The following is a 12675-nucleotide window of genomic DNA, read 5'->3' as shown; positions in this document are numbered from 1 at the left end:
TGGGTGGGTGAGTCGGTGATTGGGTGGGTGAGTTGGTGAGTGGGTGGGTAAGTGATCGGTGAGTGGGTAAGTGATCGGTCAGTAGGTGGGTGAGTCGGTGAGTGGGTAAGTGAACGGTGAATGGGTGGGTGAGTCGGTGAGTGGGTGGGTGAGTTGGTGAGTGGGTGGGTAAGTGATCGGTGAGTGGGTAAGTGATCGGTCAGTAGGTGGGTGAGTCGGTGAGTGGGTAAGTGAACGGTGAATGGGTGGGTGAGTCGGTGAGTGGGTGGGTGAGTCGGTGAGTGGGTGGGTAAGTTATCGGTGAGTGGGTAAGTGATCGGTGAGTGGATGGGTGAGCCGGTGACTGAGTGGGTAAGTGAACTGTGAGTGGGTGTGTGAGTGGGTGGATGAGTCGGTGAGTGGGTAAGTGATCGGTGAATGGGTAAGTGATCAGTGAGTGGTTGGGTGAGCCGGTGACTGAGTGAGTGGGTGAGTCGGTGAGTGATCGATGTGTGAGTGCCAGAGGGTTGCCACCTTTTCCACGGACCAAACCAGAACAAACCAATTTCTATCACCCAAACCCACGTAACCAATCCCCAGATTGTCCTACGGCTCAAAGCGGGACACGTGGCAACCTTAGACGTTTTTACATCAGAGGTTTTAGGCTTTTTTAACCTCTAAATCTGGCAAGGACGTCCCCGCTATGAACGCTCGGTGCATTCTCGAGAACGATTTGACGTAATGTGAAATAGATCGGTGCCAGAAAGATGTTGCCCACTACTTGAGCCATTTTGGCACTACAACACGAAAAAACTAAGTGGAAACATGCCACGAACTATTTCGATTTAAAGCTTTCGTGACTGCAGGGATTCATCTTCTTGGTTCTTTCGGTAAAGTCACGTAGAAGGGAAATAATACAATAATAAAAATAAAACATAATTAAATAATTATTATGTTTTATTTTATTATGTTTTATAATTATTATGTTTTATTTTATTATGTTTTATTTTTATTATTTTATTATTTCCCTTCTACGTGACTTTACCGAAAGAACCAAGAAGATGCCACGGACTAGATTTGAAGTTTTAGTGACTGCACGGACTCATACTCTGTTTTTTTTCGGTAAAGTCACGTAGGCGAATGGGAGGGGGAGAGGTGGAAGAGGGGGGGGGGGCGGAGGAGGGGGCGAGGGGCAGGAGGGAGGGGCGGGGGGGGAGAGTGAATATGAGGGGCGGGGGGATGGGCGGAGGAGGGGGCGGGGGGACGGGGGGGCGGGGCGCGGGGGGTTTCGTGACGTCCACCAATCACGAGGCGTCATCGGACCAGGAAACAAAATATCGGGGCTTCTGAAATCTGTAGCGCGGATAGGCGAGCCGCCCCTCTCCTATTGGCCGGCGCTGTCGCGAGCCGCGCCCGCTCGACCAATGGGCAGCGTTGAGGGGGGCGGGGCGGGGGGGCACGGGTTGTCCTATCCGCGCTAGGATATTTAAAGGGTTTCCGCGTGCGTTTGGGTCCGGATAACAGCGATTAGCGGGCGGGTTTGCGCCGCGGTTGTTGACACTTTCAGATACGTCACTTCCTAAACCACCATCATCTTTACTAATTTATTATTGTTGTTGTTGTTGTTGGCCTCGTCATTTGCTGTTGTTGTCGTGGTCGTCGTCGGGGGGCTTTAAGGGTCAACGTTTGTGACATTCGTCCGGGAGGCGCGGGGAGCCGTCGCCCCCCCCCCCCCCTCTTAGGTCAACTCCCTCCCCCTCTCAGGTCAACTCACCCCCCCCCACCCCTCAGGTCAACTCACACTCCCCCCCCCCCACCCCTCTCAGGTCAACTCGACAGGCCAGGGTCACTCCACTGCTGGATGAACGGCTTCCGACCTCGCCCCCCCTCCACCTCAAGCGGCAAGCCACCACCGCCGTCTCTTCACGGCTCGTTCTCGCCACCCACCGTAACCCTCCCATACATCCACACGCAGCTACTGCTGCTACTGTTGCTGCTTCTTCTCTTGCTGCTGCTCTTGCTGCTGCTGCTGTTGTTGTTGTTGTTGCTGTTGCTGCTGTTGCTGCTGCTGCTGTTGTTGCTGCTGTTGCTGCTGCTGCTGCTGTTGCTGCTGCTGCTGCTGTTGTTGCTGTTGCTGCTGTTGCTGCTGCTGCTGCTCTTGCTGCTGCTGCTGCTGTTGCTGCTGTTGCTGCTGTTGCTGCTCTTGCTGTTGCTGCTGCTGCTGTTGCTGCTGTTGCTGCTCTTGCTGTTGCTGCTGCTGCTGTTGTTGCTGCTGTTGCTGCTCTTGCTGTTGCTGCTGCTGCTGCTGCAGTTGCTGCTCTTGCTGCTGCTGCTGTTGCTGTTGCTGCTGCTGTTGCTGCTCTTGCTGTTGCTGCTGCTGCTGCTGCTGTTGCTGCTGTTGCTGCTCTTGCTGCTGCTGCTGCTGCTCTTGCTGCTGCTGCTGTTGCTGCTGCGTGAGGGGGGGTGGTGTGAGGGGGGGGTGAGGGGGGGGTGAGGGGTGGGTGTGAGGGGTGGGTGTGAGGGGGGTGGTATGGAGGGGGGTGGTGTGAGGTGGGGGGGTGAGGAGGGTTGTGGTGTGAGAGGCCATCGGCCCCATTGGACAACATCAGTGACGATGTTGACCCCGCCACCAAATCGCCCTAAGAAGCCGTGCGGATAATGGAGGATGTTGTCTCTGCGCGTGTTCTCTAATCCACGTGCTCCTCTCCATGTGTGTCAATGTCATTACAAGTCTGGCACATCTATATCATCATCATAGTCGGTCCACGACTCGATGAAGTCCAGTGTGATGATGTCTCTACCCTGCGTGCGACTCTATGGTTCTCTGTGCAAGCCTGTGAGTCTCTGTGCAAGTCTGTGGGTCTCTGTGCAAGTCTATGGGACTCTGTGTGAGTCTACGGGTCTCTGTGCAAGTCTGTGGGTCTCTGTGTAAGTCTATGGGTCTCTGTGTAAGTCTATGGGTCTCTGTACAAGTCTATGGGTCTCTGTGCAAGTCTATGGGTCTCTGTGCAAGTCTATGGGTCTCTGTGTAAGTCTATGGGTCTCTGTGCAAGTCTATGGGTCTCTGTGCAAGTCTATGGGTATCTGTGCAAGTCTATGGGTTTCTCTGCAAGTCTATGGGTCTCGATGCGAGTCTTTGGGTCTCTGTGCAAGTCTATGGTTCTCTATGCAAGTTTATGGGTCTCTCTGCAAGTCTATGGGTCTCTGTGCAAGTCTATGGGTCTCTCTGCAAGTCTATGGGTCTCTGTGCAAGTCTATGGTTCTCTATGCAAGTTTATGGGTCTCTCTGCAAGTCTATGGGTCTCTGTGCAAGTCTATGGGTATCTGTGCAAGTCTATGGTTCTCTATGCAAGTTTATGGGTCTCTCTGCAAGTCTATGGGTCTCTGTGCAAGTCTATGGTTCTCTATGCAAGTCTATGGTGACCAGGCCAGCAACTCAGCGAAAGGTTTCCTGCGCCGGAAAATGAACCCAGGCCCCCCCCCCCCCTTGCTGTGAGCCGCGAGTGTCACCGCCACGCTGCCGCCACCATCCTGCCGCTTTAATCGTTTTTATCGTCGTCATCATCGTCATCGTTGTCGTCGTCGTCATCATTGTCATCATCGTCATTGTTGTCGTCGTCATCATCATCGTCATCATCGTCGTTGTCGTCGTCATCGTCGTCATCGTTGTCATCGTCGTCATTGTTGTCGTCGTCGTCATCATCGTCATCGTCGTCATCGTTGTCATCGTCGTCATTGTTGTCGTCGTCGTCATCGTCATCATCGTCGTCGTGCTTTCACAGATTCACGCCGTTGCCGCGAAGATGATCCCGGGCGGACTTCGCGACCGCCGCCATCTCGTCCTCGGCTCGGCCTGATTCGGGCCACCGAGCCTCCTCCCGGGCCCCTTGCCGTCCTTCCGGTGCCCGAACTCGCCCGGCGGCACCTCGCACGCCTGTCGATTTCCCCCGGCGAGTCGTTTCGAGAGGACGATCGCGCGCTTCGCACGAGCGCGGCGGCCGCGGCGGCAACGCCAACGGTCGATGTCTGACTGACACGAGACGCCCTGGACCGCTTGGGTGCACGCTTGACGGTTTCGGCGGCGGAGGTGGTCCGTCCCCAGTCGTCATGGCGAGCTACGATGAAGACATCGCGAGGAATCCGTTCTTCCTCGCGCTGCAGCGCAAGAGGCCGGAGTTGTTCCGCAAGGCGGCCGAGCTGCACGCCGTGGTGGGTGGACGCGGCGCTAGCGGCACACCACCCCCCCCCCCCCCGCCACCAGCACGGCTTGTGGCCACGCACACACCCTCGCTGGCTCTCTCCGTGTGAACAACGACTCTGGGCGTCTGTGAAAAAAAGCTTGATAACTCATCGGATTCCTCCACTGATTTTCTACACCGAGCGCCATCGCTGTTACGCTTCCACTCGAGTCAGCGGCACACTCCCCCCCTCCTCCTCCCCCCCTCCCCCCCCCCTCCCCTACTGGCTGTGAGAACACCGGCACATGCCGATCGCTTGTATTTATCTGCGGGCGTTCCGTTTTTTCGCTCCACGTTTAGAATCAACATCGCGCCTTTTAGAGTATACGCCTGCTAAAAATGTCCACGTGATGATGATGAGAGTCCACTTTCGTTGAGCCATCGTTTTTGATGGCCAGGTCGCTTCTGAGAAAAAATAAGCCACGTCGCATCTCAGTGGGGCCTTGCCTGGTAAAATACAAAATATAAAAAGGGTCACAACGGTAAACGCTAATAGGGTTTTTCCCCTTTTTTCTGGCAACAAACTGACACCTTTTGCAAGGAATCATGCTTACATTAACCACAATACTCGCAGTCAAATGCAAACAAAAAACAATACTCTGATAATTTATGCATTGTCTTTGAAACTGATTGGTCCACACCAGAGACAGCTTTCTTTGGAGCCTAGTCTCATACGGTGTTCGGCCTTTTGGCGTCATCTGGTCGAACACCATATGAGACTAGGCTCCAAAGAAAGCTGTCTCTGGTGTGGGACCAATCACTTTCAAAGACAATGCATAAGTTATCAGAGTATTCTTTTTTATTTGCATTTGACTGCAAGTATTGTGGTTAATGTAAGCATGATTCCTTGCAAAAGGTGTCAGTTTTGTTGCCAGAAAAAAGGGGAAAAACCCTATTAGTATATTTTGGTACTGGCAAAGGAGGTCCCATGATGTAACGGTAAACGCCTTGCCCTTTGTGTCCGCAGGTGCTGGTGCCTTGCCAGGGCAGTGTTCGCCCCGGGGCTCTGTCCTCCTGCCCGTTCGAGTCGTACGTTCTGCTCCCGTCCGCCGACGAACAGACTCGCTACGTCTCCATGGGCGGCCAGGTGGGGGTCTAGGCTCACACCCTGCGTCTCTCGATGACGGAAATAATGACGACGATGATGACGACGATGACGATGATGATGTCTCTTAGGAGCAGAGGGCCCCGCAGTGTCTGAGTGTACGTGTGTGGGTACGTGTGTGTGTGTACGTGTGTACGTGTGTGTACGTGTGCGTGTGTGTGTGTACGTGTGTCTGAGTGTACGTGTGTGTGTACGTGTGTGGGTACGTGTGTACGTGTGTGTGTACGTGTGTGTGTACGTGTGTGTGTACGTGTGTGTAGGTGTGTGTGTACGTGTGTACGTGTGTACGTGTGTACGTGTTTACGTGTTTACGTGTGTGTGGAGCAGTAGGCGGCACAGGTGGTGCATCTGCCTGTCATCTCAGTCGGTCAACCCAGTGGCACCTGGGTCTGTCCCATGATTTCCTGTCATCGAGCCTTCGACGCTTTACATGGCCTTAAAGTGCACCTGGCCTGGCACAGGCGCCATGGTGACGTCACCGCCACTTTGTGTCGAATGGCGCGTGTTGTTGTGTGGATAGAGGCAGTGTGGCGGTTAGCGCGCTGCGCTATGAACCTGGTAACCCGAGTTCGATTTCTGCTCATGGCAATCAGCACCGGTGGCTGTTATCTGAACCGTTCGTGGGCCCTCCCCAAGGTCGACTCGGCCTCAAATGGAAGCCCGGTGCGATCGTGTAAGCAACAACATCGCCACTGGGGAGGCGAATACGGCCGGGCAAGGTGCTTACCACCCCAGCCCCCTCGTGTGCCCTGCCGGCCTTAGTCAGTGGTCGCTAGAGGTCACAAACGGGTTTTGATTCCTAACCTGTACCCGTACCCGGCCGCACCAGGGTCGCAAACGGGTACGGGTAGCCGGGTATCGGGTAGGGTACGGGTATCGGGTACCCGATTGCGACCTCTGGGATGAAGCCATGTTGCAGGCGCGGGTGGGTTGATTCTAGGAACTTGAATTGTGAGAAGAGACAAGACGTTGGGAAATGAGTGACAAACAGTTACTCACCAGTGACTCACGGCCTACCCGTACCCATACCCAGCCGCACCAGGGTCGCAAACGGGTACCTGTACCCGTTTGCGACCGGGTACGGGTAGCCGGGTATCGGGTAGGGTACGGGTATCGGGTACCCGATTGCGACCTCTGGTGCTCGCTAACAGCACTTGCCCCAACAGTCTATTTAGGCCAGTGTACTTCAATGCCTGGTGACCTTCAGTGCGGCCTCTGATGTGCGGCCCCTCCTCCTGGCAACACACAAAGAGTGAAAACACCCCCCCCCCCCCATAATCATCGTGCTGCTGTCAAACCCCCGTTGGTTTGAAATGTGTGTCTGAAAATAAGTGAAGAGCACTGATTTCATCCTTTTTGCTTTTTTCGGGAAAGTCACGTAGGTAAAAAATATAATAAATAAAAATGAAAACAACTAAAAAAAAAGCATGGATCTTTGCAGTCACGAAAACTTCAAATCTAGAAGCACTGATTTCGCCAACACACGGGGGCAATGGGGCTGGGGGAATCTTGAATCTTGCGCTGCGTCCGTGCGTGCCCGTGCCTCTCCCTGCGTCTCTCTCGCCGTGCGTCACCCGCAGGCGGTGTCGCTGCGTGGGGGGGAGCTGTGTCTCACCGGGGGAGAGGGGCCCTCCGTGTCGGCCCGCGTGCTCTTCGAGGAGACCTTCTACACGGACCGCGAGGAGAGCCTCAGCCTCATCTGCATCTCCCGCCCGCTCGACGCGCTGCCGCCGCCCGCCCACCCAGGCACGGCCACCGCTCTCGCTCGCTCACGGATCGCACGATTGCGGGCCCCGCCACGCCACGCTCCTCGCCGATCTCGGCACGGGAGCGTGAACCGTCGTCGCGTGAACCGTCGTCGCGTGAGCTCCGCTCGTCCTCGCAGCAGCAGCAGAAGCAGCAGCAGCAGCAGCAGCAGCAGCGGCGGCGGCTTTTTTGGCAGGCCGTCGGACAAAGACGGTGGTCCCCGCGTCGTCGCGCGGCGCTTTCGGATGCGCTTCTGCGGCCGTCTGGAACGCCTCTTCCTTCAGATATTAGGAAGCCACTGGAGCGATGCACTTTGAAATCATCATCATCTAGATTGAAAAACGAATTTCTTTCGAACTGCTTTTTGTGTTTAGCCTCGTTGTCCTTCCCCCGCACCTACGATCGCCACGGTTGGCTGCGTTTCATCGCGGTTCATTTGTGGCTTTGTGCGTGACGAGTGCGACCTCGTGACGAGTTCGCCCGGCAGCCGCAAGCCAACGCAGCGCGCCGAGCACCGGACGGACGAGAGTCCTGAGGCTCGACGAACCCGTGCGCGTCTCTCCCGCAATGTCCCCACAGACGCAGAAGACTCCGGTGTCTCCATGGCGACCGTTTCCCTCTCCACGTCCTGCCCGGGGGGAGCCTCCTCCGGCGCCGCGCTCCAGGCCCCCGCCTCGCTGGGCCCAGGCTCCATGGACGAGTGCCGCGAGGTTCTGGCGTGGACCGAGACTCCGGGCGGCGGCGGTGGTGGTGGTGGTGCAGGAGGAGGTGGATCGGCGACGGCGGCGACGACGGCGGCGCGGAGAGACGTGGACCGCCGCATCGCGGTGTTCACCGCGTCGTTCCGCCAGCTGGAGGGGAGGAGCCTGCGGCACCACATCGTGAGCTGGCGGGGAGGGAGGGAGGGGGGTGGTGGGAGGGAGGGGGGTGGTGGGAGGGAGGGGGGTGGTGGGAGGGAGGGGGGTGGGGGGATGAGGGAGGGGATGAGGAGGGAGGGGCGCGGAGGGGTGGGAGGAGGGAGGGGTGGGAGGAGGGAGGGGGGCGAGGAGGGAGGGGGTGGGAGGAGGGAGGGAGGGGGGGGTGGGAGGAGGGAGGGAGGGGGGGGTGGGGAGGGAGGGAGGGGGAGCGAGGAGGGAGGGGGTGGGGGGGGGAATATTTTTAATTGACAATAACGGAGTAGATTTGGTTATTGGCGCTGTCGTTTTTCTAGCGCCTCATGCCATCGCAACGGAAGGTTCTGCCCGTGCCTCGCAGACGCTGTCTGCAAGAGTTTTGCTGTAGGGGTGGCGATGTTGCAGCCGTGTGTAACGCCATTCTCACCCCCAATTAGTGCGTTTGGCTACGGACGGTGCGAATGAAGTTCAACATACACGCATTCGAGTAATTCGCAAGGCATTTCCTGCATGTTGCTCTGTCGTCTAGCCGCGGGTCACCCCCAGTGGCAGCTGCCCCTATGCAGTAGTTTCACAGCAGGGGGCGATGTTGCTACGTGTGCATTGTACACACACGTACACATTATTGGCGCGTGCGCATGTGTGCGTACGTGTGGTGCGGCGGTTAGCGCCGCTGCGCTACAGACCCAGTGACCGGCGTTCGATTTCCGCTCGTGGCCACCACCAGTGACGATTATCTGGACCTCCCCTCGGTTGAATCATCCTGAATGAATACCTGGTGCGGTCTTTAAACATCGCCACTGGGGAGACAAAGGCAGCCGGGCGTGGCGCTGGCCTGGCCACCCACCCCTTCGTGCATTGCAACGGCCTTCACAGTTGCTACTACTGTGCCGGGCATAATATGACTTTGAGACCCCCCCCACCTCCTACGCATTCCACAAGTAGTGACTAATCCCATATCTGCATGTTCCATAAACATGCTAAATTCCTCTGTTGATATGCAAATTCCTTAGTCAAGGCGCCCTTCCTCCCCTAACCAAGCTTAAATATACGCTGCCAAGCTTGGTGGTGTTCATTCAGACGCTGTCTTTCCGACAGCCCTGTTCTTCACCTGAGGACGGCTGCTTGCGTTGTGGCCGAAACGTCGTGAGAATTGTATTTTATTATGTTTTATTTTTATTAGTTTATTATTTCCCTTCTACGTGACTTTACCGAAAGAACCAAGACGATTGCTGCTACTCGTTAATAGCACTTGCCCCAACAGTCTGTTAAGGCAATACGGGGCATCTTTGCCTTTGTTTTTTTGTGCGTGTGCAGGATGCAGTCGGCGCTCTGTACAGCAAGTGTCTGCAGGTCGTGCTGAAGGATCCACAGCTGGTGAGCAACTTCCCGCAACGGCGCAGGCTTTGGCCCCGTCAAGCAGACGTCACAAACGGGTTTTGATTCCTTACCCGTACCCATACCCGGCCGCACCAGGGTCGCAAACGGGTACCCGTACCCTACCCGATACCCGGCCGGGTACGGGATAGCCGGGTATCGGGTACCCGATTGCGACCTCTGGGATGAAGCCATGTGGCAGGCGCAGGTGGGTTGATTCTAGGAACTTGAATTGTGAGAAGAGACAAGACGTTGGGAAATGAGTGACAAACGGTGACTCACCAGTGACTCACGGCCTAACCGGACCCGTACCCGGCCGCACCAGGGTCGCAAACGGGTACCCGTACCCTACCCGATACCCGGCTGGGTACGGGATAGCCGGGTACCCGATTGCGACCTCTGCCGTCAAGGCACGACGACGATGACGACGATGACGATGACGACGATGATAGTGGATAGATCGTGGCCGCCGGCGATGACTGACGGCCTCCCGTCGTTGTGCTTTGCAGAAATCGCTGGCGAGGCAGGAGGCCTCCCTCAAGCTCCTCAAGCAGGCGGTGGAGGTGAGTGCCCACCTACTCGCCCGCCTACTCGCCCGCCTCCTCGCCCGCCTACTCACCCACCTTCTCGCCCGCCTACTCGCTCGCCTACTCACCCGCCTACTCGCTCACCTACTCGCCCACCTACTCACCCGCCTACTCGCCCACCTACTCGCTCGCCTCCTCGCCCACCTACTCGCCCACCTACTCGCCCACCTACTCGCCCACCTACTCACCCGCCTACTCGCCCACCTACTCGCCCACCTACTCGCCCGCCTGCTCACCCGCCTACTCGCCCACCTACTCGCCCGCCTGCTCACCCGCCTACTCGCCCACCTACTCACCCGCCTACTCGCCCACCTACTCGCCCACCTACTCGCCCGCCTCCTCGCCCACCTACTCGCTCGCCTACTCGCCCACCTACTCGCCCACCTACTCGCCCACCTACTCGCCCGCCTGCTCACCCGCCTACTCGCCCACCTACTCACCCGCCTACTCGCCCACCTACTCACCCGCCTCCTCGCCCACCTACTCGCCCACCTACTCGCCCACCTACTCACCCGCCTACTCGCCCCCTACTCACCCACCTACTCACCCGCCTACTCGCCCGCCTACTCGCCCGCCTACTCGCCCGCCTACTCGCCCGCTCAGCCGTTCACCCACCTCACCCCAGCTCTCCCGCCCACCCAGCTCGCCAGGCTCGCCAACCTCAAATGCTCAGCAGCTCACCGGCTGACCCGCATTACTCACCACAGCTGCCCGCCCACTCGCCTGCCTCATCAGCTGACCCATTCGCCCAGCTCACCAGCTCACCCGCTCACTCACCGCAACCGCTCGCCCACTCGCCCGCTTTACCAGCTCACCCGCTCCCATAGCTCGCAACTCGCCCACTCGCCTGCCTAAGGGCTCGCCTAACCAGCTCGGCCACTCGCCCGCCTCGCCCTGGTGGGCTGAGGGCACGCGGTTAGTGTGGGATGTGTGCGGGTTGAGTTGCGGGGTGTGCGTGTGGTGAGGGCGCGTGGTGTATGTGGATGAGTGGAATGTGTGTGAGGGTGTGGTGGGTGTTACGAGTGTGGTGTGCGTGCTGAGTGGGATGTGTCTGTGTGTTGGGTGAAGGCGCCGTAGTGCAGCGGTTAGCGCACTGCGCTATGAACTCGGCGACCCGAGTTTGATTCCCGCTCACGGCCAACGCCAGTGACGATCATTTCAACCGGTCCTGGGCCTCCCCTAGGTCGACTCGGCCTCAAATGACCACCCAGCGGCCGAGCGGGGTGCTGGCCACCCATCCCCTCGCGTGTCGTTCCTGCCTTTATAGGTGCCGCTCGCTAACAGCACTTGCCCCAACAGTCTGCTCGGGTTGTACGGGGTGGTGAGCGTGGTGATCGCGTGTGCCACACAGATGTACGTTCTGAACGGAACCCACGACGCCATCTTCAAGGCCATCGGTACCATGGAGGCCAGCCAGGTGTGACTCGCCTACCTACCTACTACCTACTCGCCTACCTACCTGTTTACGTACCTAATTGTCTACGTACCTACCTACTCGCATTCCTACTTGCATACCTATTCGTGTAGCTACTCGCCTATCTACCCACTCGCCACCTACTAACCCACCTACTCGCATGTTTATCTACCTGCCTGCCTACCGCTCGCTCGCGGGCGCACACACACACACACAAACGCTCGCATACTTAGAAGACAACTGCAACCTCCATCATGCATGCGATCATACAATTGTGTGTGCACGCGTGGGGAGCGGTGGTGTAGTGGTTAGCACGCTGCGCTACGAACCTGACGCCCCGGGTTCGATTCCCGCTCACGGCCAACACCAGTAGTGACGATTATCTGAACCGGTCCTGGGCCTCTCCTAGGTCGACTCAGCCTCAAATGAGTACCTGGTGTGGTGTGTAAACATCTCCACTAGGGAGACAAAGGCGGTCGGGCGTGGTGTTGGCCTCCCACTCCCTCGTGTGCCGATCCGACCTTCATAGGTGCTGCTCGCTAACAGCACTTGCCCCAACAGTCTGCTAAGGCTACACGGGGGGGGATCTTTGTCTTTGTGCTGTGTGCAGGACGCAGCCTTCAACAAACGCACACGGTCCCTGCAGGACCTGCAGCTCAAGGACCTCGACATCACCTCTGACCTCAGGTTTATATAATAAGTAATGTTTAAAAACACTTTTTTAATAACACGCTTTAATGAAATGTACCGTACGAGTAATGGCAGAACTCCACGACTTCAGGAAGTGGCCCCGAAGCTTGCCATAACAATTCCAGCCAACGTGAGTTGAACGTGGACAATTAGACCCAAGCCTAAAATAACATATAAAAAATAATATTTTAAAATATTTTTTTTATTTTTTATGATGGAATATAGTGTTATCATCAGTATGCCATAAGTATACCAAGTTTGCAGTCGATACCACATTGGGAAGTGGGTTAAAATTGATTTACAAGATTTGAGGATGCAACAGACAGAGAGTGAGTTAAATAAAAGCGTGTAATAAAAATCAATGTAATACAACAAGCCTTCAGGCCTGGCCATTAAGGGAGCCTTAAACGCAGTGGTTCTTAACCTGGGGTGCACGCACCCCCTGGGTGTGCAATACATGGCGAGTTTCTTCTCGAAGGTAAATCATCTAAAGCACAAAGTAGCCACAGGCACATAAATGGGGGGGGGGGGTCAGACATTTGTGACGATGTGTGACGAGAGGGGGGGGGGGGTTGAGATATGTGACGTCACATCAAAATGCGCAACTTTAAATAAATATAGACAACACGTTCTACTTAATTAAATA

General features: G+C 56.6%; 1 protein-coding gene across 1 annotated transcript in view; it reads left to right on the top strand.

Annotated features, from left to right (window-relative positions):
- Positions 1–1766: 1766 nt before the first annotated feature.
- ANKRD27 (ankyrin repeat domain 27) overlaps positions 1767–12675 on the top strand; it is a 30340-nt gene continuing 19431 nt past the window's right edge. The window contains 9 exon segments of the mRNA XM_078619395.1: positions 1767–1927; positions 3762–4188; positions 5185–5304; positions 6903–7068; positions 7648–7949; positions 9279–9338; positions 9848–9901; positions 11277–11342; positions 11950–12026. Of these exon segments, the coding sequence (XP_078475521.1) occupies positions 4087–4188; positions 5185–5304; positions 6903–7068; positions 7648–7949; positions 9279–9338; positions 9848–9901; positions 11277–11342; positions 11950–12026 (947 nt within the window). The 5' untranslated portion in view covers positions 1767–1927; positions 3762–4086.

This window comes from Lampetra planeri, chromosome 63, assembly GCF_965212315.1.
Source record: "Lampetra planeri chromosome 63, kcLamPlan1.2.h2, whole genome shotgun sequence".
In the NCBI taxonomy this organism is placed as follows: domain Eukaryota; kingdom Metazoa; phylum Chordata; class Hyperoartia; order Petromyzontiformes; family Petromyzontidae; genus Lampetra; species Lampetra planeri.
Note: the sequence above shows the minus strand (reverse complement) of the source record. Positions and strands in the feature narration are given on the sequence as shown.